At 39.8% G+C, this 24366-nt stretch overlaps 1 protein-coding gene across 4 annotated transcripts in view; it reads right to left on the bottom strand.

Moving 5' to 3' along the window:
- PHACTR2 (phosphatase and actin regulator 2) overlaps positions 1-24366 on the bottom strand; it is a 128470-nt gene that overhangs the window by 23517 nt on the left and 80587 nt on the right. For 3 of the 4 annotated variants that reach the window (XM_066315559.1, XM_066315556.1, XM_066315558.1), the window contains exons 2-5: positions 21929-22096; positions 14946-15026; positions 12008-12166; positions 1199-1432 (exon numbers count right to left, since the gene is read on the bottom strand). In XM_066315559.1, the coding sequence (XP_066171656.1) occupies positions 1199-1432; positions 12008-12166; positions 14946-15026; positions 21929-22096 (642 nt within the window). The remainder of the gene's footprint in view (positions 1-1198; positions 1433-12007; positions 12167-14945; positions 15027-21928; positions 22097-24366) is intronic. The other variant, XM_066315557.1, reaches the window with a different exon arrangement.

Raw genomic sequence — 24366 nt, forward strand, 5'->3', positions numbered from 1 at the left:
GTTACCAACCACTGGTATAAACACTTCTTTATGGAATGGATTGTTTTATTTCTGAAAGGTCTGCTGTTACAAGGCTGCTTCACCTAGGAAGAGCTGAGTTTTTCAGCTGCATGTGAAATGCAAGCAGCAAATTCTGGATTTTCAAAATGTTTATTCTTGCAGTCGTCTGATGTAGTAGGACAGTTAATACCAAGTTAATGGATATTTTATGGCAAAGTTATTATGGTAACTCTAGAAGTCTTGTAATATTTTTAAACAGTCCTCTTCTGTATGCTTCAAATACAAAATGTGCCAAAATGTACAAGCTGCAAAGAGAAATACTTGCAGAGAAAACTGGAGAGACTGGAGGGCTTTCAAAGACAGAGAAAGATTGAAAACACAAGGCTTGTGTAAATGTGCCAATACATATATGGGGCTCATTTATCACAACACTGCTTGTATTCAAATTACATGTGGATGTTTTAATTTTGGTCATTGTCTACACTGCAACCATTCAAACTCATGATCAGTACCTTAAGAGCATCCACCTATACTCTTTAATCTTGCATTGCTGTTGAATTTTGGTTTAACAGTGTGGTGATAAATACATGTGCTGTGTGCCTGATGATTGATATTTTCCATTTCCAGTATGTACTTACAATCACAGCACCTGAGGGCAGCCTGGCCATTTCTAATGGTTGCAAAACTTTTTTTTTTTTCTGTCAGCTAAACCAACTGCTATTCAACAGTCTTTTAAGATGTCTTCATAGTTTTATTCTTAACTTCTTTGTGATCTTTTAATATTGTCAAATTATTGGGAATAGCTGATATTTCGAGTAGAAAGGTACAGTTATACCAAACTAGTTTTACTTAGGGGTAACTCGTGCTTCGTTTCAGAAGTCACCTTTGTCTCTGCTGATTCTTGATTGCTGATTCTCTGGGTCATTTTTTTTTGCCACACTTGAAATTGGGAATTCAATGTTGTCTCTGATGTGCTCGGTGTTGTATATAGGTTCATCAAAGAGCAAGGGGGTCTGTGTGTTGTCTGAGGTGTCTGTGGCCAGCAGAACCAGAGCCCAGCAGGAAGCTCTCTACAAACATCCACGGCATGCTCTTCACTAACACTGCTACGTACCAAGGCACAAGTTACCACAGGACCAAGCCAAGCAGCCCCATGCACATGCACCCAGCGCAGCTGCACTGCGTGGGCAGTACTCACCAGCTTCCCGGTTTGCACTGGCACCTGTTGGCTTGGGCGGCGGGAGAGGAGGCTGCTTAGCAGGAGCCTTTCCCTTTTTTTTAGCATTAGGTGCTTCGTTACCCTTATGGCTGGTGGCGGTGGAAGCAGCAATGGCATTTTTTGGTGGTAGCGGAGCTTTTTTAGGTTTAGGCTTAGGCTTAGGTAGTGGTGGAGCATGGGATGTCGGTATTTCTGGGCAGTGACCAGTGCTCTCTATGGACAAGAAAGTGAACAGAAGCCAACTGACACAGACATACACCACGTAAATTCAACAGCAAGCCTCACAACAGTGACTACTTCTGCTGCTTGAGCTCTTGGGAATCAGGAGAGACTTCATCTTCTGCCCCCTAATGAAGTATTACCTCAGAAGAAAACTACTGTTCACCTCAATTCAGGATCTTCTCATGGAAAATATTTACCTGGAACTTCTCTCAGACACATGTATTTTAGACCCCCAAGGATCAGACTTTACATTCAGTATCCCAGACTAGTGGTGGCTTCAAACTAAATGAAGGAATGCTATTCACTCCTCTAACAAATCTCAGCTTCTTTTCAACCCTACCCACCCTAAGATCAACAGGCAGTAAAACTCAGATTCATATGAACCTGAACGTGAACAGGGCCATTCTCCCAGCCACATGCTCAAACATGGCTATGCAGTGGAAATTTTCCCAACTTTCCCCTGAAGCAATCCATTCTTCTGAGCTGCACATTGCTTACTCTTAGCAGCTTTATTTTGGGTAACTTTGTCAGGGTATTTCTACTCTTCAGAAACAAATGAAACTAAATAAGATAGTTATCATTTGGCATGGAAATGCTCTCCCCTCCTGCAGGTTCTTTGGGTACTGTTACACAGCTGGACTTTCAAGAGTCTAGAGTTCATTAGTCAGCAGGAATTTGGTCTTTATCTACATTGTGCTGTGCAATAAGAATGGCTCTGCAGAGTGAAAGAGGTAGCACTGAGGATGCAATATCCACAATTTGCATTTCAGGAGACGACTTTGGACTTTCTTCAGGCTAGTTCTGTAGATTGCATGACTAGTGGTGGAGGGAGTACAAATTCCTGAGTGTATCTTTTGGCTTAGTTTCATCCAAAAGAAACCTGGGGGTTTTTTGCAGCCTGCAAATCAAAGAAGGGTAAGTGGGGATGATGAGGAAATTAATTTCAAAAGTGCATGCCTAATGCCAGCTGTAATATTAGTGTAGGTGAGCCATTTACAGTCAACATACAATTTTGCAACATAATCACTACTGTAAAACCTGGTGTTCCCAGGTGGGAAGAGCTAAAGTTCCCAGATGGGAATCTTTATCTATTCAGTTAAACCAATTCTATGCCCATTTTGTCTCGAGATAACCTTCCAAAACCTTTCTGAAAAAGGATATTATAGAAGCAAGAGCATTCCATCAGAATCATACAGCTTTGTTTGCATGTTACTGAAAACTGTGAATTGGGAAGAAAGTAAACAAGCTAATACTGTGAAGACTTAACAGTCTCTTCTATCACTCAAGAGAAAACGATTTAATTTCTTGCAGTATGTTCCTATTAGAGCCTCACTCTTAACACACATTAAATGGACATTCTCATCTCTCTTCTTTCCCATGTTAAAGATTCCCAAGAGATAAGCAACACATTTTCATTTCAAGATTAGTAGATGAAAAACAAATAATGTGTTAGACAACAAAGACATTCTTCCTCTCAGAAACAAAGCCTTTCCAACTTACAGCTTAAGGCTTGTTAACATGAACCTAAAGCATCACCTGCAGTTATCAAAAGCAACATGCACACGTGTGTCTTCACAAACTTAAGGAATCAATGTTAACTGTCCAGCATCCTCCTCCTTTATTTCCAGCCTATTATAGACTAATATGCTTTTGCTAAGGCTTTGAAAGAACCATCTCATAGAAACCTTTTACAACTTTCAAACAGATTATTTTGAGCACAGATTCTTGTACCATGCCTTTGTTTTCCACAGAAAGACTTCGGATAGAGAAAGAAACTTGATTATTTGTTATATTTGACCTCCTCTTTTACAGCAAAAGAGTCTCCTTGTGAAATTCTACCTACCTTTATTCAAAGTTGAAATGCTGATATAATTCTGAAAAAGCAGGACATTTTAAAATTTGAAGTCCATTAATAACAAACATGGCAAGAGAAGATATGATTTTGTATTTTGAAGATCCTGAAGGACATGACGATCAGAAATAAGTGTAAACAATTCTTTGTTATATGCATTAACTAAAGATCCATAATGCTAAAATTTTGTTTATTACTAAGAAAGAATTTAAAACTTGTTTACTTGTATACCATTACAGTGTTTTGTTTCAGGTCATTAGCAGAGAAAATGTTAAAAACAGAATGACAATCTAGTAAAGGTAATACAACATTCACCATATTCTAAAGTAATACAGTCAATCTACACTAAACTACATAACTGATTAAATAATATATATCAGAATTTATCTTCCAAATCAGGAAAAAAAAAGGTACAAAATATAAGGCTAAAGCTTTATTTAGTTGCAAATAAACACATCCTAGCAACAACCGATAATTTTCCATATTTTTATAGACAAATAACTAAAAACTATAAATGAAAAGCAAAACTGGACAGTTCATTCATATCAAAGTTCTTTCTTGCAGACTTGAACTGTGATTAAAACTAGCAATTTATATAGCATTTAATAGAAATGCCTTGCTTAATAGAAAATACCCGAATACTATCTTTATCTAAGACCATTTTTTTCATACTGTTATGTACCTCATTCCAAAGACTGGCAGACTCCTGCACCAGCTGCATCCTACTTGCTCAGATAATTACATCTCTCATCCAGTTTTGACTGCCCCTTGATTACCAGGGAACCTTCTTCTTTACTGACAGCCAGGAGGAAATCTGTGGTGAAGATTATTGCCTTTGGCCAGATTGTTCCTCCTGACATCTCATGAGCTTTGTTGCTTTTACCTTTGTTAGCCTCATTTCTTTATCTCACTGCTAGTCTACTTTTGCCCATGGTACGGTTTCTTATTTACTTGAGACAGAGGTTTCCAGTTCCTACCTGGACAGTCCATTATATCAGCTTTTGACAGTGACAAAGCTGATATAATGACAGTTTGAAGCAGATGCTTTTCATTGTTTTTCCTCTGTTGACCATCAGGCTTTGTGAACATTCACTGACTCTCCTCCCTCAAGCTCCCCTCTGCTGTGATGCCAAAGCTGACAATATTTAGGCTTCCAGTATTGTGCTTTTTATCCTGGTCGGGTGTCCTCTTGTTTTCTAGTGCCTAATCATAATTTCCTTTCTTTTACTGCAAGTCTATTGGAAAATTTTTGTGGTTTTCTGCATCTATATAAGATGCTATAATAAATGTCTGGAATATACAGTAACATTGTAGCAAGACAAATAACTGATAACTGCAACAGGGGCTTGATCTTGAGCAGTGACAGAGATGGTCTGGTGTCTGTAAATGGCCACAGAGACAATTATGTTGTAATTGTACCTCTCTAACTAATGATTCTGCTTGAATATGGACCCTTGGTCTTCATTCCTGCTCTTTCTTTTGCCAAAAGAAGGAGGCATCTGAATCAGTTCAGACCCATCTATTTGCTCAAATCAATCCCCCAGGTACCTCAGGACCAGCTGCAACACACTTTTATTGCTGTTGTTTTTCTTAATTTAAACATCTGTTCATCAAGAACTGACCTTTTAACAAAAGGTCTCCAAAATACATCAGATAGCAATATCTTTTATTCACTGCTGCCTTAATAGAAATACCAGCTGTAAAAGTAACTTGCATATAAATTACTTCTTTAACAGGAAAGCAAATGTTAATATCTCATTAAGCATTCGGATCAATAATATGTTTATGTTTAGAATAAAATTTCCAAAGGTCAGATTTTCAAGAAATCTCACTTTCAAACCAGATTTTCTTGTTTCCAGAATTTATGACTGGGGCCAGACTCTTAACAAAACTCTGTTCTTATGTAAGCACCTAAATGATGGTCATATTTACAAAGTACTCTGTATACAACAGCTCTTGGGGGGGAATCATCAAATCTGAAGGACTTTCAGAGAGATGCCAGTGTGCCACATGCACTAGAAAATCAGATTACTTATTTTCAAACTAAAAGTGGGACCTCTGCCAAATTCTCTAGCAAATGGACTTATGAAAATCCTGGGCATATTTTCAGAAGATAGGTTGTAAAATACAGTAATTTCTTCTTTACTTCTGTGAACTTCTAAGGAACAGAAGGCCAGAGCTTTTCTACCCAAGGATTTTGTCCTACAGCACTGGTATTTTTGTTTGTACAGCTCAAGCAGGATCATGGAGCTACCTGATAGAAAACCTGTAGCACAAGTGTATGATCTCCATCAACTGCAAAGCACCCTCCTGCCAGGGGGTGAACACAACACACTGGAGAAACACTATGTAAAATGAAAGTTGGAAATAATGTGTGTGTGTTGTCTTCTGCAGGATGACTCCCTGCACAAGGAAACTCTGTAAGAGCTTTGCAGATCATGAGTTTCCTTTGCAGACTATGCAGAGAGCTGTGTTTTGATTAATCAAAATCCAGGAAGCTGTCAGTCAGCAATATGGGACACAGGACAAGACAAGGTGTCTTTTGTCACTTTTTTGGACTCACTGATTGTGCTGATGCAGGTGGTCAATTCAGACAAATCCTTTTCATAAACTTCAGATTAACCAGCTCCATTTTTTGTTCCTGCTATTGCTAATACAATTCAGTTCAAGAAAAGACCCATTCTAATTGCCATAAAACATCCTTTAATTTCCACTCTAACTGCATTTCAAGCCTCTGTTTATTCCTTTCTACTTGTGCCAGCATTGTGCTTTAGCCATGCTCTGTTCTGGCTGTTTACCAACTTGCAACATTCATCTAATACACTCAGGCTCTTTGGGGCTCTGTTTTGCCACTCTGAACCAGGACAAGTGTCTCACAACGCTGTCTGCAGCTCTCTCTGCAGTTTTGAAATCATCTTTCTGGAAGATGGATAAGCAGATCTGCACATCTGCAGACTTCTAGATCTTACTGACTCTGTAATTTCAACAGCACCAAGTGCAAGAGGCCTAATCACAGACAGTGTAGAAAACAGGAGAGGGGAGAAAGGAACAGGTGTAACATCTCACCTAAAGCAACTACATTCAGATATTTTGCATTAATCTCAAGATAAAAAGGTAAAAAACCCCTATCATTTTACATTTGTAACTGCTCAATCTTTGGATAAGAAGTAAACTTCTAAAAAAAAGACAATGCCTACAACATATTCAGCCATGTCAGCTGACCTGTGAGAATCTTGGAAGGTGGAAGGCATGTAGGCTTCTACATTCTCATACTTTCTGTAAAGATATACTCAAATAATTGAATAGTTAGTTCATAAAAATAATGTACACAATATTAATTCTGGAGCTACGTTAGGATATCTTTCCTATAAAAGAAAGAACCAAAACAAACAAACCAGCTTCACAAGGAACTTTCTTCAGGCTCTCAGTTTTTGTGGGTGAAAGCCTGTGCCTCTCATGTCACCCTTCCAGCATGAGCCAGCCCTGCTGACTGAGTGGACAGGCTCTGGCCAAATACAGCTTTATCTAGAGTAGCTTTCCTTTTAAGAATACTTGGATTCAGCCTCATTTACATAGTTCAGGTGATGAATCAAAGATATTCTATTCTTAGAAGAACTGGTTTTAGCCAGCAAATAACTCAGCTGGAGTGAGAGATTATTAAGGAGTCAGGCAAAAAAGCCCACAACCTTTTATGTATGCTGCTCATATCAATGATCTACAGAGCTCAGGAGTGTAGGGAGCCAGCTAGGCACACAAGAGGGATGAATGTCTGCCTGGTTTCTCACTGTGACTGGTTTGCAGGTTTAATCTTCTGAGACAAAGCAGGTTCTTGTCTGAGACCCTGGAAGGTGAGAGTTTCTACCTTTTATTCAAACATGTCTTTTCTGCTTTGGGGAAATAAAAGATCTCTGAGAAAAGGAACCTAGAAAATTAAGACTTTGAAGAACATTCCTTGGGAGACAAACTAAAGCATCAGAGAGCAATGATGCATGGTCGTAAGACTGGCGTTTGTGTCTCCAACCTTCTTTTCTTTGGTTACCCATATGCAAAAGAAAAGATTAAATTTAATGGCAGATTTGAGGAGAGCAGACAAAGTATAGAAGAGAGAACGCGTAAACCTAACATACTAAGGCCTGGAACCTTTTCCAGCTCTCATATGAGAGTTAGCCCCTTGGGGAAAAAATATGCACATGTAGCCCAACAATTCATTTGGAAACAACACTAAAAACAGTCTCCTTATACTCATGCTTACTTCAGACATGAGGAAACCTGAGAAGATCAATCCCCTATAAATGGCCCAGGGACATCCCAGAAGCTTATGCCCCATATCACTCACAGCACTTCTAACAGAGTCTGGCTTTCTGCAATGCAATTATTTATCAAAGCAGCACCTAACACACCTGACTAATGGTATGTAAAACAGAACTTCTTACTGTTTTTTTCCAGGCAGTATCTTGCTGATGGTTACTGAGCCTTTCACTTCTTCAAGCCCAAGCTAACTATGAAATCTGGAACCATCTGCAAGAATCACTAGAAGATTTAGATTGCTGTGACAAAAATTAGTAAGACAGAAGTTTACGAACTGAACTCAGACACAAATAAGGGGTTCTCTCATGCATCTGTGTTCCAGGGACATCTTGGGAAGGTTGAAAGGAGAAAAGCATTTGACACAGTACCTGGAAGCTTTACCATGTGCAGCATGCATGCTGCATCACCATGCTATGTCCTGATATCCAGGGAGGCAAACAGAGACAATTCTGACACCTATTCTACAGATGTGGCTTTTGATCTTGTCCAACACTGCTACAGGGGACAGGAGGCAAAGAGATTCCTTGGATCCCCTTTGCAATGCTCACACTTCACCTGGAACCTGGAGCTCTGGGCACTGCTGGGGATCCTGCAGAGCAGAGCCATGGCTCAGGAGCCCAGGCAGAGCAGGAGATTTCAGTCTGCTCCCCAGACGCCCAGGGGGTTCTTTGATATTGCTGCTTGTCCACTTGCTGCTCTGTATCCCTTGCAAGGCTCACTGATAAAATAGCTATAGTTTAGCTCTTTATTTTTTGCAAAAAATGCTAGTGACTTTCCTTAGTCAAAACAAAAGAATTCAGAAGTCAACCCAGCACAAACACATCATGAATAAATGATCTCAGAAAAAGATTTATCTGATTTTTCAACAGTAATGTTTTATCCATCAATGACTTGCTTTATGTTAAACTGTCACTCATTTCTTATGATCTTGCCATAAATAAGAATTTTTTTTAAACACCCTGCTTGTACGACTGTCGTCATTACTACAAATACTAACAGTTATACTATTAAACTGCCCAAGAGAATTTTCCACCACATATAAAAGGCACCTGTGAGCTGATAGGCAGCAGATGGGTACACAGCTTATGGAACTGCCTGGCAGCAAGGGAAACAGCTTTCAGGGGTTGTCTTCTCCACTTGCTTCTGCTTTACTCATTTTTATACATATAGCTGAGCCTCTTGTTTGCCCTGCAGATACTGTATTTCCATAACTATTCAATGCTGAAAAAAAACTTTTTTCTTTAACTTGTTTTAACTCCTAATATATTCCACATTCTACAACCTAATATATTCCACATTCTACACATTCTACAATTGCTGGTGGCTCTCACCATTCTATCACAATGTGCCTATATCATGGGCTCTTTTTAGGCTTCTGGCTCCTGCAGTCATCGCATTTATATGAGAAGGCCATTTTCAAGACCTAGTTGAACAAGAGGGCAAATAAAGACCACCATCATTTCAAAAGAGCATTTGAAAATAACCTTGTAACTTCACAGGGCTGAGGTGCATTTTTTGGCAAATTTTGATTCAGTGGGAATTGGAAATGCAGCACACTGTGCTACTAAGCAGCAGGAATTAATGCTGTCTTTGGGTCTTACAAACATGGAAGGTGTACACATCTTCCTTCAAGATTTACACTAAGAGTTCACGACTTTAGAAGCCTCACATTAGCTTCACTGAAGATGAACTTCTTGCAGGCATTACTCCTGACTTTCAGCTAGTATTCAATCCACCTGTCTCAGTTCTCGTGATGGAGGGGTGTGATCTGAAGTGCCAGCACATTTTATGGTGTTAGCAGAAGACAGTGAGCTAAGTATTCTTTGCTTCAGCTCTGAATTTGATGATTGCTGTTGATTCCTCACTCTGCCAGTGGGTGTGAGTGTAATGCAAACCTGCTGTATCTGCCAAAAAAAAAAATCACCCAGGATTAATCTGTCAGGTGAGATGCTGTGGGTCTTACTCTTCCACTGAGTTCAGCAGGCTGGCTCACCTTCTTGCATAGTGTGCTATAAATAAAGAATAACTGAAGTGTATTCACAATGACAGTGGGGTTGCTTGTACTGGGTTTACAGAGTATAACACTGTTTCTGATGTGTGCAATCAATCCTCAACACTTTTTGTGCGGAGAATATTCTCTGCAATAAATCTATATCCTTTTGTTTCAGAGGACTTAAGATGTTAACTCATAGGAGAACTTCATGTTTAGGTACAAGAGGGAAGTATACTTTAAGGGGTTTGCATCTTCTGGATGCTCATACTGAGATTCAGTATGAACCTCATTTGTGCCTCCAACCTAGAACACCAGTTTTGCTCATTTTTTGTTTTCCTTCTCCTTCCTCCATAAATTCTTAATTTTCTGAGAGGGACTGGAGTGATAGCTATACTTTCTTCTGTACTGAGTCTACTCCTGTACAGCAATCATTTTTAATTTCTCCCTACAAGGTCAAAGCAATATACAGGGAGTGCAGAGTCTAGTAAGATATCTGAAATAGATATTGAATGTCTCCTGCTTCCCTGGAATTCTATATTCTGCAAAGTCAGCTAGAGGGGATTTCAACATGGTTAGAAATGTGTATTTCTAAAATAATAAACTTCACCTTAGGAAAACTTCCAAGTCCTGACACTTCCAAAATGGTGTATTTAGTGATGCACAAAATAAGAAGTGGTCTGATCTAACCCCAAAGTTAAACTGAACCGTTTAAAAAGGAGTTTTCCATGGCTTTTATAACTCTTTTCCCCTGACCCAATACACATCTGGTTCTAGTTGGCACCAAAAGATAGACATACTTAAATGTCATGACAGAGGCTAATCTTTTATTTCTGCCTTGTTGGGAGACAGGAAGTACTAGAAATCTCATAAGATTCTCCTTGGACATCTGTCCACTTTTTACATAGTCAAGTGGTTTACATAGCTCTGAGAAGAATTCAAATTTTTGTGTTAGCTGAACTGACCCGCTCAACCTCCAGAGGCTCATTCATCACCAGGTAGAGTTTAATAGGAGACATTGGAAAGGCTGTTCAGTCCTGCCTCCATGGCTTCAGCCAGCCATGAAGGTCCTTTTGTATCTTTTGTATCTTTGCTCTTTCTTCTAGGAAAATCCAATACATGAAATAGTATTTAAGAGCACTTTTAGACAGGGGAAAAAAGTGGTGCATTATTCAAGATGGAAAGAAAATAAAATTGGTTAAAATCCTGTGATTCCACATTAATCTTTACATTTCCTTTACGAATCAAACACCAGTAGATCTGAGTAAAGGTAGCAAAATTAAGATGGATCCTGGGACTGCTAAATACTTACCAGTATTTACTACAATTAATCTACAGAAAACCCTATAGTCATAGAGTACATTTTCCATAAATGCCCTAGTTTCTGTTTGCAGTAGTGATACAGCCCCCTGAATGTTTGTGAAGAGCTGGACTGCAAGTGTTTAAGATTCCATGAAAACCAACTGGAATGAGTTGCTGAAGTTGCTTGCAAAATGATACATGGTTTTTAAGCAACTTAAACACTTTTGAACATTCAACCCATGAGCCACTTCTACAATGATACTGCAAGACGATACGTATGTACTCAGTGTGTTCTTTCATGAGAGGAAAGCCTCACACCAAAGCTTGGCCATAGCTACAAGGAAAGGCTCACAGTGAATTTAGAAACTGAACCTCCCTGCACACATTGTGACGTAGGGTTTGGTTTGTAATCGTAGAAGTGTTTAAGGTTTGCTCTCACCAGAAGGCCCTATGGAAAGGCACAGCTGCAGGCCGGAGGGTTGGAAGTTGGTTGAGAGGTGAGAGTCAGCTGGGAGTGGACGAACCTGTGGACACCTTATGAGGAGAAAGGTGATTGGGTGAAGGGACGCGTGGACAGCATATGAGCAGAAAGGTGATTGGATGGTAGAATGCGTGAACGGTGTATGAGCAGAAAAGTGATTGGCTGGAGGGACGCATGGACAGCATATAAGCAGAAAGGTGATTGGATCATGTGGACAGCAGCACTGCAGCTGGGCCAGCCAATAGGTGCCTTCCTTCTGTTGAGTTCTGTTAGGTCTCGGTTTGGTTTCAGTTATGTCAGGTAGAGAAGGGTGAGGTTTCTACACTAAAGGGTGAGGTTTCTACAGTAAAGGGAGCTCCTTTGGATGCGTAAGGGGATCCGCGTTGCTTTGTTCCTCACTGCTACGTTGTGATGTTCAGATCATGCTTCTCTTTATGACCTTACCATATGCACAGGAATAGGCATGCCTACCAGCAGTGGAATACTGGTGTTTCACAAGTCTTGTCTTCTCAGCAGGTTCTGCTGGCATCCTTGTGGCAGAACAGAACTCACAGCATGTATAGGTGCTAGTGGAAGAACACGTTAATATTTAAAGTAGGCAGAAAACAATCTGTAAAGAATATGTTAATGTACCTTTCTGATCTTCTTTTTTTCCTTCTGATTCTGATGCTTTCTCTGATAAAGTGCCATTATTTCCACTGGCTTTTACCACATTTTCTTCCTGTATGGTTTCTTCACCAATGGCTACGGTGTGTCCATTTGAAGCTTCAAAATTTACTGTTACATCACCATCTGAAATTAAAATTAAAAAGTTATTGTCTAGTTTAACTACTTACTTAGCACCTACTTACAACACACGGCATCCCCTTGTTTTCAAGCTTCTGTGGAAGAAAGCAGAAAGACTTACTGAAATGTGAAACATCAGGCTGTAGATCTGCTCTGGAAAGTAACTCTGGAAAGAAACTCTATAGGCTTTCATGTCCTTTGGGTGGACACCTCTGCAGCAGTAGGCTTGGAAGTCCATGCTGGTTTTCTTCTTCATGTCTGTTCATTGTCCTCTTATCCCTGCATCCTGGTCTACACAGCAAAGAAATGTGTGCCTTGACCACAGCAAAGCTGTAACATGTTCCAGCATGCTCTAAAAATGGACAACTACTGTAGTGCACTCCCAGCACATAAATGAGCCAGGAATTCTGACAGAAGTTCTCAGAATGTATGTGCCCATTTACTTAACAAAAATACGTCACAAAGACATCATCCAATCTTAATAACCAAGGTGAAGTCTTCCGGTATAACATATCATACCATAATTAAATTCTGCAAGTCAAATTCTTCCTCAGCTCTGATGATACTTTACTCACCCAGACCAGCTCACCTTGAGAGTCTTTTTGATCCTGAAAAAACCTTCTTTCTTTCCCTATTTGTCTCTATATTGAAAAGTGCTGAGAAGTGCTACTCTTGTTGGCATACAGCTTTCTCTGTTCCATGCACTTCAAAGTTGTTGCTGATTTTCTTCTCCGGTAATTTCTTTCTGCAGGATTCTCTTGCTGTCAATCCAAAAAAATAAGCATATCTACGTGGCATCTCTTCTGATTTCTCCCACTGTTTCTTCATTAACTGTGGCAATTTCACTTCTCTTCCTTGATGTGTGTTATCAGACCCGGATGTTTGGCACTTCCCTGGTTTCAACACAATCATGCAGCCTCTGTCCTATCACCTTGGCCACTCCCACTGAGGTGATTGTTTCATTATCTTCCACACACTAACATCAACTAGATTTGTAAAAAATGAGTTCTGCCTCCCTAACTTTGTCTAATTTCCTACAGCTGACACCTGCACTTACCTTAACTGCAACATTCAGTTTCTTCAGCTTCTCTCTTCCAGGGCTTCATAAATCCATTCTCTCCTCTCCACCTCCACATATTACACTGCCACCTCTTATTCACATCTTGCTTCTGCAAACACCTCCTGCCTCCAAGTGGCACTTGCCACTTTCCACTTCATTCTTCACTCCATGTGAAACGCTGTCACTTCTTCTCATTTCTTACCTCTCACACTTCAAGTCTCCATGAAATTTCCTACTATAGCTTTCATGCCCATAATCATTCCTTCTAACTACCTTCACGCTCCTCAACTGTCTTTCCTACCTCTCCATTTTTAGCAGCTTCAAACCAACCCCATATTCTTTCAAAATGTCCTTAAAAATTACAATTTTCATCAAACATGAAGCACAGTGGGATGAAGACAACACAGACCAGACTGGTATGGGAGGAAGAAAATCATTCATATTTATATCATTTTCTCTCACTTTGCTCAATCCCTGTAAGGAATCCAAAGTCCCATCCCCTTTTAAGGATGGAAGAGAGGGTCAAGGACACTGATGACCAAAGTATTCATACTTTTATCACAAATTATAGTATTTATGTTCAGACTGTAAACAACTTGAGAAGTTAACACATTTCATTAACTGTCCCAAATGTAAATACAATTTACAACCTTCAAAGGACAAGTAATGCATGTGGCAAAACCCACAACAAATTCACAGATGGACAAACTGAGGTATGGAGCATTTGCAAGTCATGTTTTAAGACAATGACAGTGGCAGAGACAAGTGCAGAAGCCAGCTATGCTGAATGTCATAGTCTGATGATTAGCCAAACTCTGTACGGACAAGTGATGTCACACATCAACAAACAAGCCCTTTTCTTCTAAATATCTATGTGTATGATACAATCCATACACACTGATACTTTAGTGATTCTTCAGATTACACAGAAATATACAATTTTTAGGGGAAAATAATTTTTGGAAAATGTGGAGTTCTAAGACTCCTTGATAAAATGACGAACAGTTTACTTTTAACCTACAGAAAATTATTTTACTCACTTGATTTTTATTTGATCTAGATTTATAAAAGATGAAGAATATTAGAGAGAATACCACTAGAAACATAACTGGATGTAGCATAGAGGTATCTACCTTAGCTTACTCATGCTCTTCAAAATGCAAATTCTGGCTAATGCCATTTACTAAACCTTAGAGCATTTTGAAACAAGTGATTTCTTCCCCAGTTTTATGCTGGTACTATTTGAGATTGTGGCCTGTGTTATAGTGGTGGGATCCATATGATCCCAGCACTGGTAGTTTTTGATACTTGAAATTCATTATATTTATTTTTCTGAGTTCTAAAGCCCCTAATTTTTCAGCCAAAATTTCTCATTTTATACTCTAGTGGCTTTAGACAGCAGATCATGACTCAAAAATAGGTTTATCACTAATTAGAAAAAATTCTGGCAAACAATAAGCAGGAGCCACAGAAGTCACTTTATTTACAGGGAGCATTAAAATACTTCAGGATATGACCAGAAGTCAGCTGGGGCACCTATGGCAGAAGCAGTTTCAGAGCACAAATCCCTTGACTTAACTTCAGTTGTCAGCTGGCCCAAATTACCTCTCACACTTCTCAGTTTGTCTCCTCACACCTATTTATACTACATGGAAACAATGCATCAGTGGCTTTATCATACATGTTTAGTGCTTAGTAGCTAAATTCTGGTTAATGCGTTATCACCTTGCTCAGGCATTTCCTTCAGCACTCCCCTTCTTATCAGCTCCTCTCTGCTTTGTCTTGTCGAAATCTTCCTTTCCAACACTAAAGAAAAAGCACAGTTAAGAATAGATTTATTCTCATACTGCTGACGCTTGTGAAAAAAATGTAGAGAACTATTTTGATTTTATAGAAAGAGAACTCTTGTTTCCTCTGATTCTACAGGAGAAGTGGTCTGCGTTTTCATGGACAGTCTCTGAAAATATTGCCCTGCAATTTCAGGCATAGAAAGTGAGGATTTGTATGATCCAGTATCTTCAGCTCAGCAGGTCTCCTTGAAGCTTCTTTTATGATCAGTGGAAAAAGGTACTTTCAGGGTGAAATTGAACTCATCCTAGCATAGGCATGTAAAAATACCTTTTTCCCACTGAGTAGATTGAGTAGCTCAGCTGGAGATACCTTCATCTGCTTTGTACAGGTTTCGAGTAGTGAGACACAAATCCTGCTCAGAGCAAGCAACTCACAGAGTAGCCCTTATGACATGCAAGCTGTTTAAAGGAAGAAGAAAAAAAAAACCCCAAAAAACCAAAACACAATAACAACAATCTTTAAGAGAAGCCAGAAAGTTGTGTTCTAAAAGGATACATCATTCTCATCAATCAATGCTGGTTGGCTTTCGCGGAAAAAAAATGCAGCATCTTGGTTTTAGGTTAAAAAAAAGAGCAGCATACAAAAACACCAAGACTGTGGCATGAAGGATTCTAATTATTATGTTTATTTCCCATGGGGAAAATGGGAATAATTTTATAGGGAAAAGCATTTACAGATGTCAGAATAGCTCCACATTGCATCCCATCCCCAAAGCAATGCAGTGATCTGGGAGATTACTGTAATGATCCATGGGACTACGGTGCATAATGTTCACAAAATGTGAGCATCACTTGTAAAATCCTGTCTCCCCTGTTAGGAAAAGGTAGTCACCCATCCTGATTCTGTTTACATACAGACACCAAAATCCATGTGATGTCTGGACCTCAAGATGAGGGCATGCGGTGAAGCTTCTGCTGTGCTGGACTTCATCCTATTAATGCTATGGGATAGGACTATTTGTCTCATCAACTAATTCAAACACTCTCTAGGGTCAGTCTAATTGCTGTATGCAGAGTGATTATACCTCTTGCAGTGTTTATTCTCACTTGTGCCAGCCCAGGTGGAGTGACTCAGCCATACAGTAAAGTGACAGGGTCCTGTGAAGGCATGGAGAGAGGCAGTTTGACTTTTCTGAGAAAGCTGCCCTTCATGCAGAGCAAGGCACCTTTCCCAGCAGCAGGTACCCAGCTGCTGACACAACCAGACTGGCTGATCTCAGGTGCCTGAAGGCATCACTGCTTACAGCTTCCCACTCCCCTTCTCCATCAGGGAAGGGGATGGTTGAACAGAATGACAGAATTTGGGTTTCAGCTGGAAGGCACCTCAAACCATCTCATTCCAACCCCTCTGCCACAGGCAGGGACACCTTCCATTAATCCAGGTTGCTCAAACTCCCATCCAACCTGTCCTTGAATGCCTACAGCAATGGGGTATCCACAACAACTCTGGGCCACCTGTTCAGTGCCTTATCCCCCCTAAAGTAAAGAATTTCTTCCTAACATCTTATCTAAACCAGCCCTCTTTCATCTTAAAGCCATTCCCCCTTGTTCTATTGTTACATGCTCTTGTAAAAAGTCCCTCAGATACTGTGCTTCCCAAATTTACAGTACAGGCTTATTTCTCACAGTGTGAAGTGCAGGGATTCAGCGACTCCTCATCATAGCACGTGTTTCCCCATCAAAATAGCACCAGCTCCTGGCAGAAGAGCTGGAGGGAATAAATATTTTGACCAGTCCAGTTCCAGCTACTCATGCCTGTGAGATCAAGAGCTCACAAATCAAGCATTACTGGCTCAAGAACATGTAAGCTGGCATTAAGTCTGTGTCTATATACTCAGGTACTTTGAGGGATCTGTCCATTAAAGGTAAACCTCCGCAGCATTCAAATCACATCTGACAGCATAAAGGAGTCCATGAGTGTGGCTGCAGACTCAATACCAGCCAGCCTTCTTGGGGAGAGTGTGGTAGCCTAAACTCTGGTTAAGTTAGGCTGCCTTGGATCCCAAACCTAAATTACTCACAAGCTCTTCCAGATTCTCCCCATATTTTTGTGCCTTGCAACCTTTGTGCCTTGCAACTGTGTGTCACACACTAACACAGGAGCGCACCCTAGGCTTGCAAAGAGTTTTTCATGTAGGGAAGCAGTCCCACAAAGACTTTTTTAAAAGTGATAGGGGGTCATGAAGACAGAGGACTACATGGGCAGGCATGGATGGAGTGTCTTGGTCTTTCTAGAGTGCAGACACATTCACAAGCAGGGTGAAATCTCCTTTGACATAGCCCTGAAGGATGAACACCTTACACACACACTTTATACTTGGTTTGTTGCTGGCACTATACATACTGTTTAATTATTATTTCAGTATTACAAATATTAATTATTTCCCACTCTTTTTTTTTTTTTTTTTTTTTTTTTCTCTCTGCTTCCTTTTTACATCTTGTTTTCTTGGGGACAGTGAAATGAGATGATCTCTTGCTTATCTGTGGGACAATTCAATGCCACTTGAAAACATTAATGCTTTTTCCATAAAGCTTAAGAACATTGCATCAGACCTTCCTCCATCAATGCCTCTCTCTAGTTTTCAAGATGATGTATTTTTTCCAGTTCTACAACACTGAATTAACAATTGCATTGAATTATTATGGGAAATGCCAATTTTCATTAAAAGGCATGAACCCCTTACACTTCAATGAAAAAACCTCAAAGCATTTCATAAATTACACAGGTTTCATAACAACCCTGAGACATAACTATCTCCATTTCACATATTAGAAAATTTGTGAACAGATAAGAAGCTTAAGTCCCAGTCCTCCATCTTCTAAAATGATTGCTGCTTTTATTTAAACTGATTAAGCTCAATTAATTCAGCTTGAAAAGATAATTTATTTTAAACATTATTTGGCTCATGGAAAGAACATAAAAAATCAAGCTAGTATCATAAGTTTAATTCCTACAAAGAAAAAGGTAGAATCTTAATTTGAATCAAAGTGGCAAAAATATGTCCCCTTGTAAAAGAGGAATGAGTTGCCTGTCAACTTAGGAACTTATACTGGATGCTGTTTAGTCAGTGTGGACTCATCATAATTTATGGTTTTTTGCAGACTTTAGATTATGCAATATATGTCACATTTACACAGTCAAGTATTTTGTACCATCCTGTCACCCAGGACCATCATTCAAACATTTCCTGACTCCTAAATGCTTGACTTTGTAACTCTATCATTTTAGGACAGAGTTAGCAGTAGTCAAAAGTAATTAGCTCAGCAGACTGATTTGAGACTCTTAAAACTGTGCAATTAGGCTGAGTGACCAGCTGACACTATCAGTACAAATCTTTTTTGTAATATGTGTATATAAGAATGTATATACATCTACATGAGTATATATATATATATATCTCAACATTTCTGTCACATATATGATATGTAGATATATGTGTATATATATAAAGGTGTGTATATATATATATAATTTCAACATGAACATCAACATACTGTTTGTAACTTTAAGCAATAATAAAATGGAAAGAACAATTTCTCCATCTGTGTATATGTATGTATTGAGATTGATTACAAAGAGACCAGTCCTTACTGTGAGGTCAACTGGTTATGAGTCCTTGCCTATTGAAGAAGGCATAGGTGAGGCAGGCAGGCAGTCTCCAGTCTCGTGCTTCAGAAGAATCAGAAAACCCCAGGTCAAAAATCCTTCCCCTGTTGCAGTCAGAAGCACTGACTTCAGGTGTAACCATCAAGATATCATTTTATTGTATTGTATGCAGCCCTCATTTACTCCAGTACATCTTACTCCTCTTGACAAATATTTGGGTTTTTTGCCCAATGCAAATAACATAACACCACTAATGGGAAGAGTTTACCTCAAAAAGCAGCTTCTCTCTCTCTCTCCCTTTTCTCATCCTCTCAGAAAATACTGCTTAGTGATGGTCAGCAGCTGCAAATCTCAGGCAGTCTTACAACCCATTCTGTGACTCCAAGAGTGCTGTGAGATTCTGGATATTCTCCAGTATTTAGTTTTGTTCTTCCAAGAGAAGCTTGAGAGAATTCAGATTATTAATTTTTCTCTGACCTAGTAAGAGCTAAAATTGCCTTCTGATCCTTCTCTGTATATACTTTTGCAGCGAAGCTTTGAAGTGGCATCTACTTTGTGCCAAGACACAAACTGCTGCCTTTTCCTTTGCAGCAAAACATTGCAGAGGAGAGAAACCCTTGAGATGATGACTTTTTATGTTTATTTTTCCTTGATTTTGAAAGCCCTCTAGGCAAAAAGCATACAGCCAGTGCCCAAAGAACAGACTTTCTGAGATAGAGTGTGGAAAATACGTTGCTAAAGGGAAAAATTCTGACCATCATTCCCACATTGGCACAGATACTAACATCTAAACATCCCTCCTTTTTTGATATTTGTGGTATTTGCTGCTTATAAACATCTTCCAGTTGCTCCTAAGACAAAAAGCGCTCCATGGTACATGTCTTGGCAAGGCCATAGCAAGAACCTTTTTCAAAAAGCCTATTGAAAACCCTGAGAAAGTAGTGAGAGTAGCCCACATTCTATCTTAGAAGAAACCCTTTATTCATCTGCATGTGGATTTACCACACTGAAGCCCTGTTAAGAGAGCTGTCAACAAATGAGGGTCATCGTGCTCTCTCCCATGGTCCCAGGCCAGGAAATGGGCTTCCTGCATGTAAGAGGCAGGCACACACACAGCTCCCACTTGGTAATGTAAATACACCTCTGATTGCGTAGTGTGAGGAAGAGGATATCCTGTAGGATTTTTATTTTGAATGGATGTCTTCCAACTTCCTTCACAAGTTAGATAAGCAAGTTTCTTCTGCCGTGTCACTAAGCAAACAACAAAGGACAACTTGCCATGTAAATGCATCTTCTCAGTCTCCACTGGTCCTGGGTCTATTTCCTCAAGAAATACAGGGAATACTATTTTTATTCATCCCTGAAATTACCATCTAAGGCAGGATGAATGCAGTTCCAACTACTTCTCAGTTCAAGTTCCAGCCTCACATGAAGCCCATACACAAACATACGTGATCCCATGCACAGTTTAAAAGCAAATTAGTGTCTTGAGGGACCACAACATCATGAACAAGACCAGTAAATTAAGTAGGACTGAGTATCTAAGGAGGCATTTTTGAAAATGTTGACCTTAGTTTCTTTGTGCTTCATTTCCTGCTTTTGTAAAAAATATGAGCACATGCTTTGCCTTGGTATTGTAAGAATTGATGTGTCATGCTGGCAAGACTCAATTCATGCCCTTGAAAGAAAGGCAGTACAACATAAGAAATACTATCTTTAACACACACTTACCAGATATTCATTTTTAAAAAATATTTGGAAAATGATACATGCATGATTATTTAATGGCATAACAATTTAACACATGCTAATAGATTGTGAAAGTTTAGGGAATTTCTGTATACACAGCTTATGAATGGTCATTCCTCTGAAGAACTCGTTGCATATAAAATCACATACCTGTCCAGAAGAAGCTGCAGAACATTCAGGAGTCATTAACTAAAAATAACTTTGCTTTAACAATATGATAAAAGTACTGGGAAAGTTGAAGAAAATAGGAAGCAATAACAGAGATTTCAGACTAAGGGGATTTTTTTTTTTTTTTGATTGCAGTAGTAGAAGAAATTGTAGGGGGTTGTTGCGGGGTATGTGGGAAAATAAAAAAAAAAGGAAAAAGGAGAGAAAGAAGGATTGAAGATCTCAGAAATCTGTTCAAAACTTCAGCTGGCATTTGGAGTGATGAAGACACCAGATAAAATGGCTAAATGGCTTCTTTTTCCTATTTGTGTAAAAAAAGTTTATTTTAGAAGTTTCACTGTCATGCTGTGGAGCTCCTTGCTCTACCTGTCAGAGGTTGGTATGGGTTTAAAACGTCAAGTAGTGTACTTCTAAGAGTTCAGGAGAGCCTATGGAAAGCACTTCAGGAGACTAGAGTCAATTTTATTGCCTACAGCCTTGGAAGACAGTAGACAGAGAGCTTGCACTGTGGCAATGAATCTAAAGCGCTCACAGAAGCTCACTGGACTCTAATTAGACTCAAGTTTAGGAACCCACAGCATCAAATGTTTGAATCCCAAACCAGACGTTTGGGATTTTTGTAGAGAAAGTTTGGCTAGAGCAGTGACACAAAGACATACACACATATATGGAGGGTGGCATTCAGTTTTCTAAACAGGGACATCTACAGCCATTTCAGATGTCCCAGGGTTTTGGAGCTGTCTGCACAGGGATGACAAATATGATATCAAACCTTCTGGGAGAGCAGCCAGGACACCCCAGAGCATCTCAGGTGGCCCCAAACAATTACGTTTGGCTAACTAAATCCCAGCCTTCAATATCCCTCTTTTTCAGACAGAATATAATTCAATCATAGCATTTGATTTCAGACCATCTTCCAGCCTTGTCAGTGGGGAAGTGAAGGGGCAGAGCAGCATCTCTGAAGGCAGGGGCTGCAGAGCTGATCCTTGCTCTTCTGCTGGGCATGGCCGCAGCTGCTTCTCCCCCAGACTTCTGTCCCCATGAAGGCAAGGTTTGTTTCATAATTCAAGTCACTGACTACCAGGAGGACAGGGAGATTTTCCAATATATTTGAGGATATGTATAGTAAATAAATCACTTGTGTATTTTAGGTTCAAGACAGAAGCTGAACAAGGTTTGTTTTTTCCTTGCCAAGGATCAAACTGTTTTTCTGTATGTCAACCATGCCTAAATAATCCCTGCCATCTAACAAGTTCAAAGGGCTTTCCAAATGTTACCCTGCAAAACCATCACAGTGTTTTCTACTATGTGCCACCAAAGGGCCACAGACATACCTGCTGATGTTTCTCTGAATTTTTCACTGGTCTTCTTCTTCCGCCATTTCCAAGGTTTAAAGATTTTGCCAATGTTGGAGAGTTTGCCCTTCCTCTTGAAGGGGGGAGTTTGGGATCCTGGGGCTGGTCCATCTGAGTTAGCAATTGAAGCCTTGTCCAAACCATCAACTGTATAAAGAAAAGAAATAAAAATAACTGAAAGATGTTACACAAAATAGCGCCTAACAGCTAAACTCCTCCACTACCAGATTGCAACAGGGTGTGTGTGCATCAACATGGATTTTTCCTGTTCCAGAAGGCAGCCCTGGGCTTCACTGCTTCTCAGCACCTCAACTGCCGCTGTCCAGAACACTTCTTGTGATGCTTATCTGGCTTACTTGCACAGGCTTTTGGTTTTCTATCACTAGAGGAGAATTTCTTTCAACACATGTTTGGGTGACTTTTTCCCAATCCATGGTAAAGTTGAATAACTAGCTATCATCACATAGAAAACAAAACCCTTGCAATGTGAAAATGTAAACTCTTTCTTTTGGGTAAAATGAATCCTTTCTTAAACAAACTCTGAAGATAACTGTTCTGGCAGTGGAATGGGAACAGGTCTGTTTGATATCCCCGGTAATCAGTCCCTCCCAGCACAGCCTGCCATGAGTCAGGCTTCTTATTAACAAAACATATTTAACAATAAGCTTTTGAACTGGAGCCAAAACTTAAAGGATTTCTTTACTGCAAAAACATATTGAATGATACAAAAGCCAATACTTAGCATCAATGGCCACACTTTGAGTTTTGTGAATTGAATTAAGACTCATCCCACAACATGCTGTAGCATACAGTTAAAATAAACTACCCTGAGAAATCTACTACTATTTATTTCTATTTAAGAATGAAAGTTTCATTTGTTGTCCTGCAAACACTTCCAGTGTGCTGGATTTTACTCCAGTGAGCAATGAAGTAACTGCCATTACTTAGAGACACAAAATTAATCACGGGCTTAACTGTTTGTGGCATATAGACACAGTAATTGCTTTCATTCATCTAAACATTCTAATTATAACCAATTCGGAACAGAGCTGATGCCACTATGAACAGTAGTAATGATAATCATAGATCATTAAATCAGAAATGCTATTCAAAGAAAGAAATATCAATGTCCCCATTTTACAGATGGAAAATATAAAGAACAGAATTCTTAAGGGCTTAATTTTATGTTTGCCAAATAGTTTCCTGAATCCTGGTCCTGTGTCCTAGCTGCTAAAAAGATACATATTCAGCTATATAACATCATGGTGCAATTTTATTATTCTGTTTCTCAGACAAACGATGTTTAATGACTCCTATATTTGTCCTAGGCTTTAGATTGATCCAGGATGCTAAAAAAAAAAAAAAATCTTTTCTGTAAGAAAGCTGATGTAATGCAAACAGAGTCCAAGAAACTTTATTTCCAATGTTTTGAAATAAAGTACTGGGAAGAAAAATTCATTGTATAGCTTCACTGAAGTCTATGAAGTTAAAACAAGTGATCAGCTTCCTCACCTGTGTGCCCTGGAGAACAAGGTGAAGCCTAGAGAGATTTAAAATGAGACTGCCTTACAATGAAGCAGCTATCCCCCAACACACTCTGAAGCCAGGTGAGAGGTGGGGGATGTGGAAATCACCAAAGGCAGTGAGCAGCTCTGCCAAAAGAGGTAGGGCAGCACAAGGAACCCTGAAGGGGTGCCTTGACTGAAATTATGGATTGCACTTTTGTCCAGGCTTACAGGCATTGCCTATGGAGTGCAGACCTCTGTGGAATACAGAAGCCTGTGCTGGAAGTCGTGGATCTAAGGGAGAATTACAGCTGTTTGGAGTGTGTGTACAAAGACAAGAGCAAAATTTATCTTTGCAATTCCAGCTAACATAAGAAGGGATGAGGGCCACAGTTTGCAGCCAGGAAAAGCCAGGTAAGAGGTAAGGAAAACATCACCATGAGCTGGGTAATGCAGTGCTGGAACAGGTCCTGGGAGGATCTGAAGGCTTAGCCAGACAAACCTCCAAAGCTCCTTCTGGGGCTGACCTCACCTACTGTCAGGAACAGTCCTGCTCCAGGTAACCTTCTGAGTCCCTGCCAGTCAAGATTCCCCTGGTGCTAAGGGATAAAGAAACACACGGTTTCTCTGTAAATCCAAATACTCAGAAGTGAAGTCATGAAGAAAAGTGACCATGATCTGTTGGCTGTGGAGTTGTGTCCTGGGATAGGAGCCAGGCATTATCTCAATGGCAGAAACAGTGAGATACCAGCTCAGTGGAGTGAGATGCTGCCCACCCTTGAGGCAGCAGGACAAAAACTACACTCTTCTCTCCAGTGGCTCAGAAAGGCTGGGCTACTGGTGTGAAGAGCCTGCATCCTGGTGATAGACAGCATGGTCTTATGAGCACTAGAATGTTGATGCTTTCAAATT

This window comes from Sylvia atricapilla, chromosome 3, assembly GCF_009819655.1.
Source record: "Sylvia atricapilla isolate bSylAtr1 chromosome 3, bSylAtr1.pri, whole genome shotgun sequence".
In the NCBI taxonomy this organism is placed as follows: Eukaryota; Metazoa; Chordata; class Aves; order Passeriformes; family Sylviidae; genus Sylvia; species Sylvia atricapilla.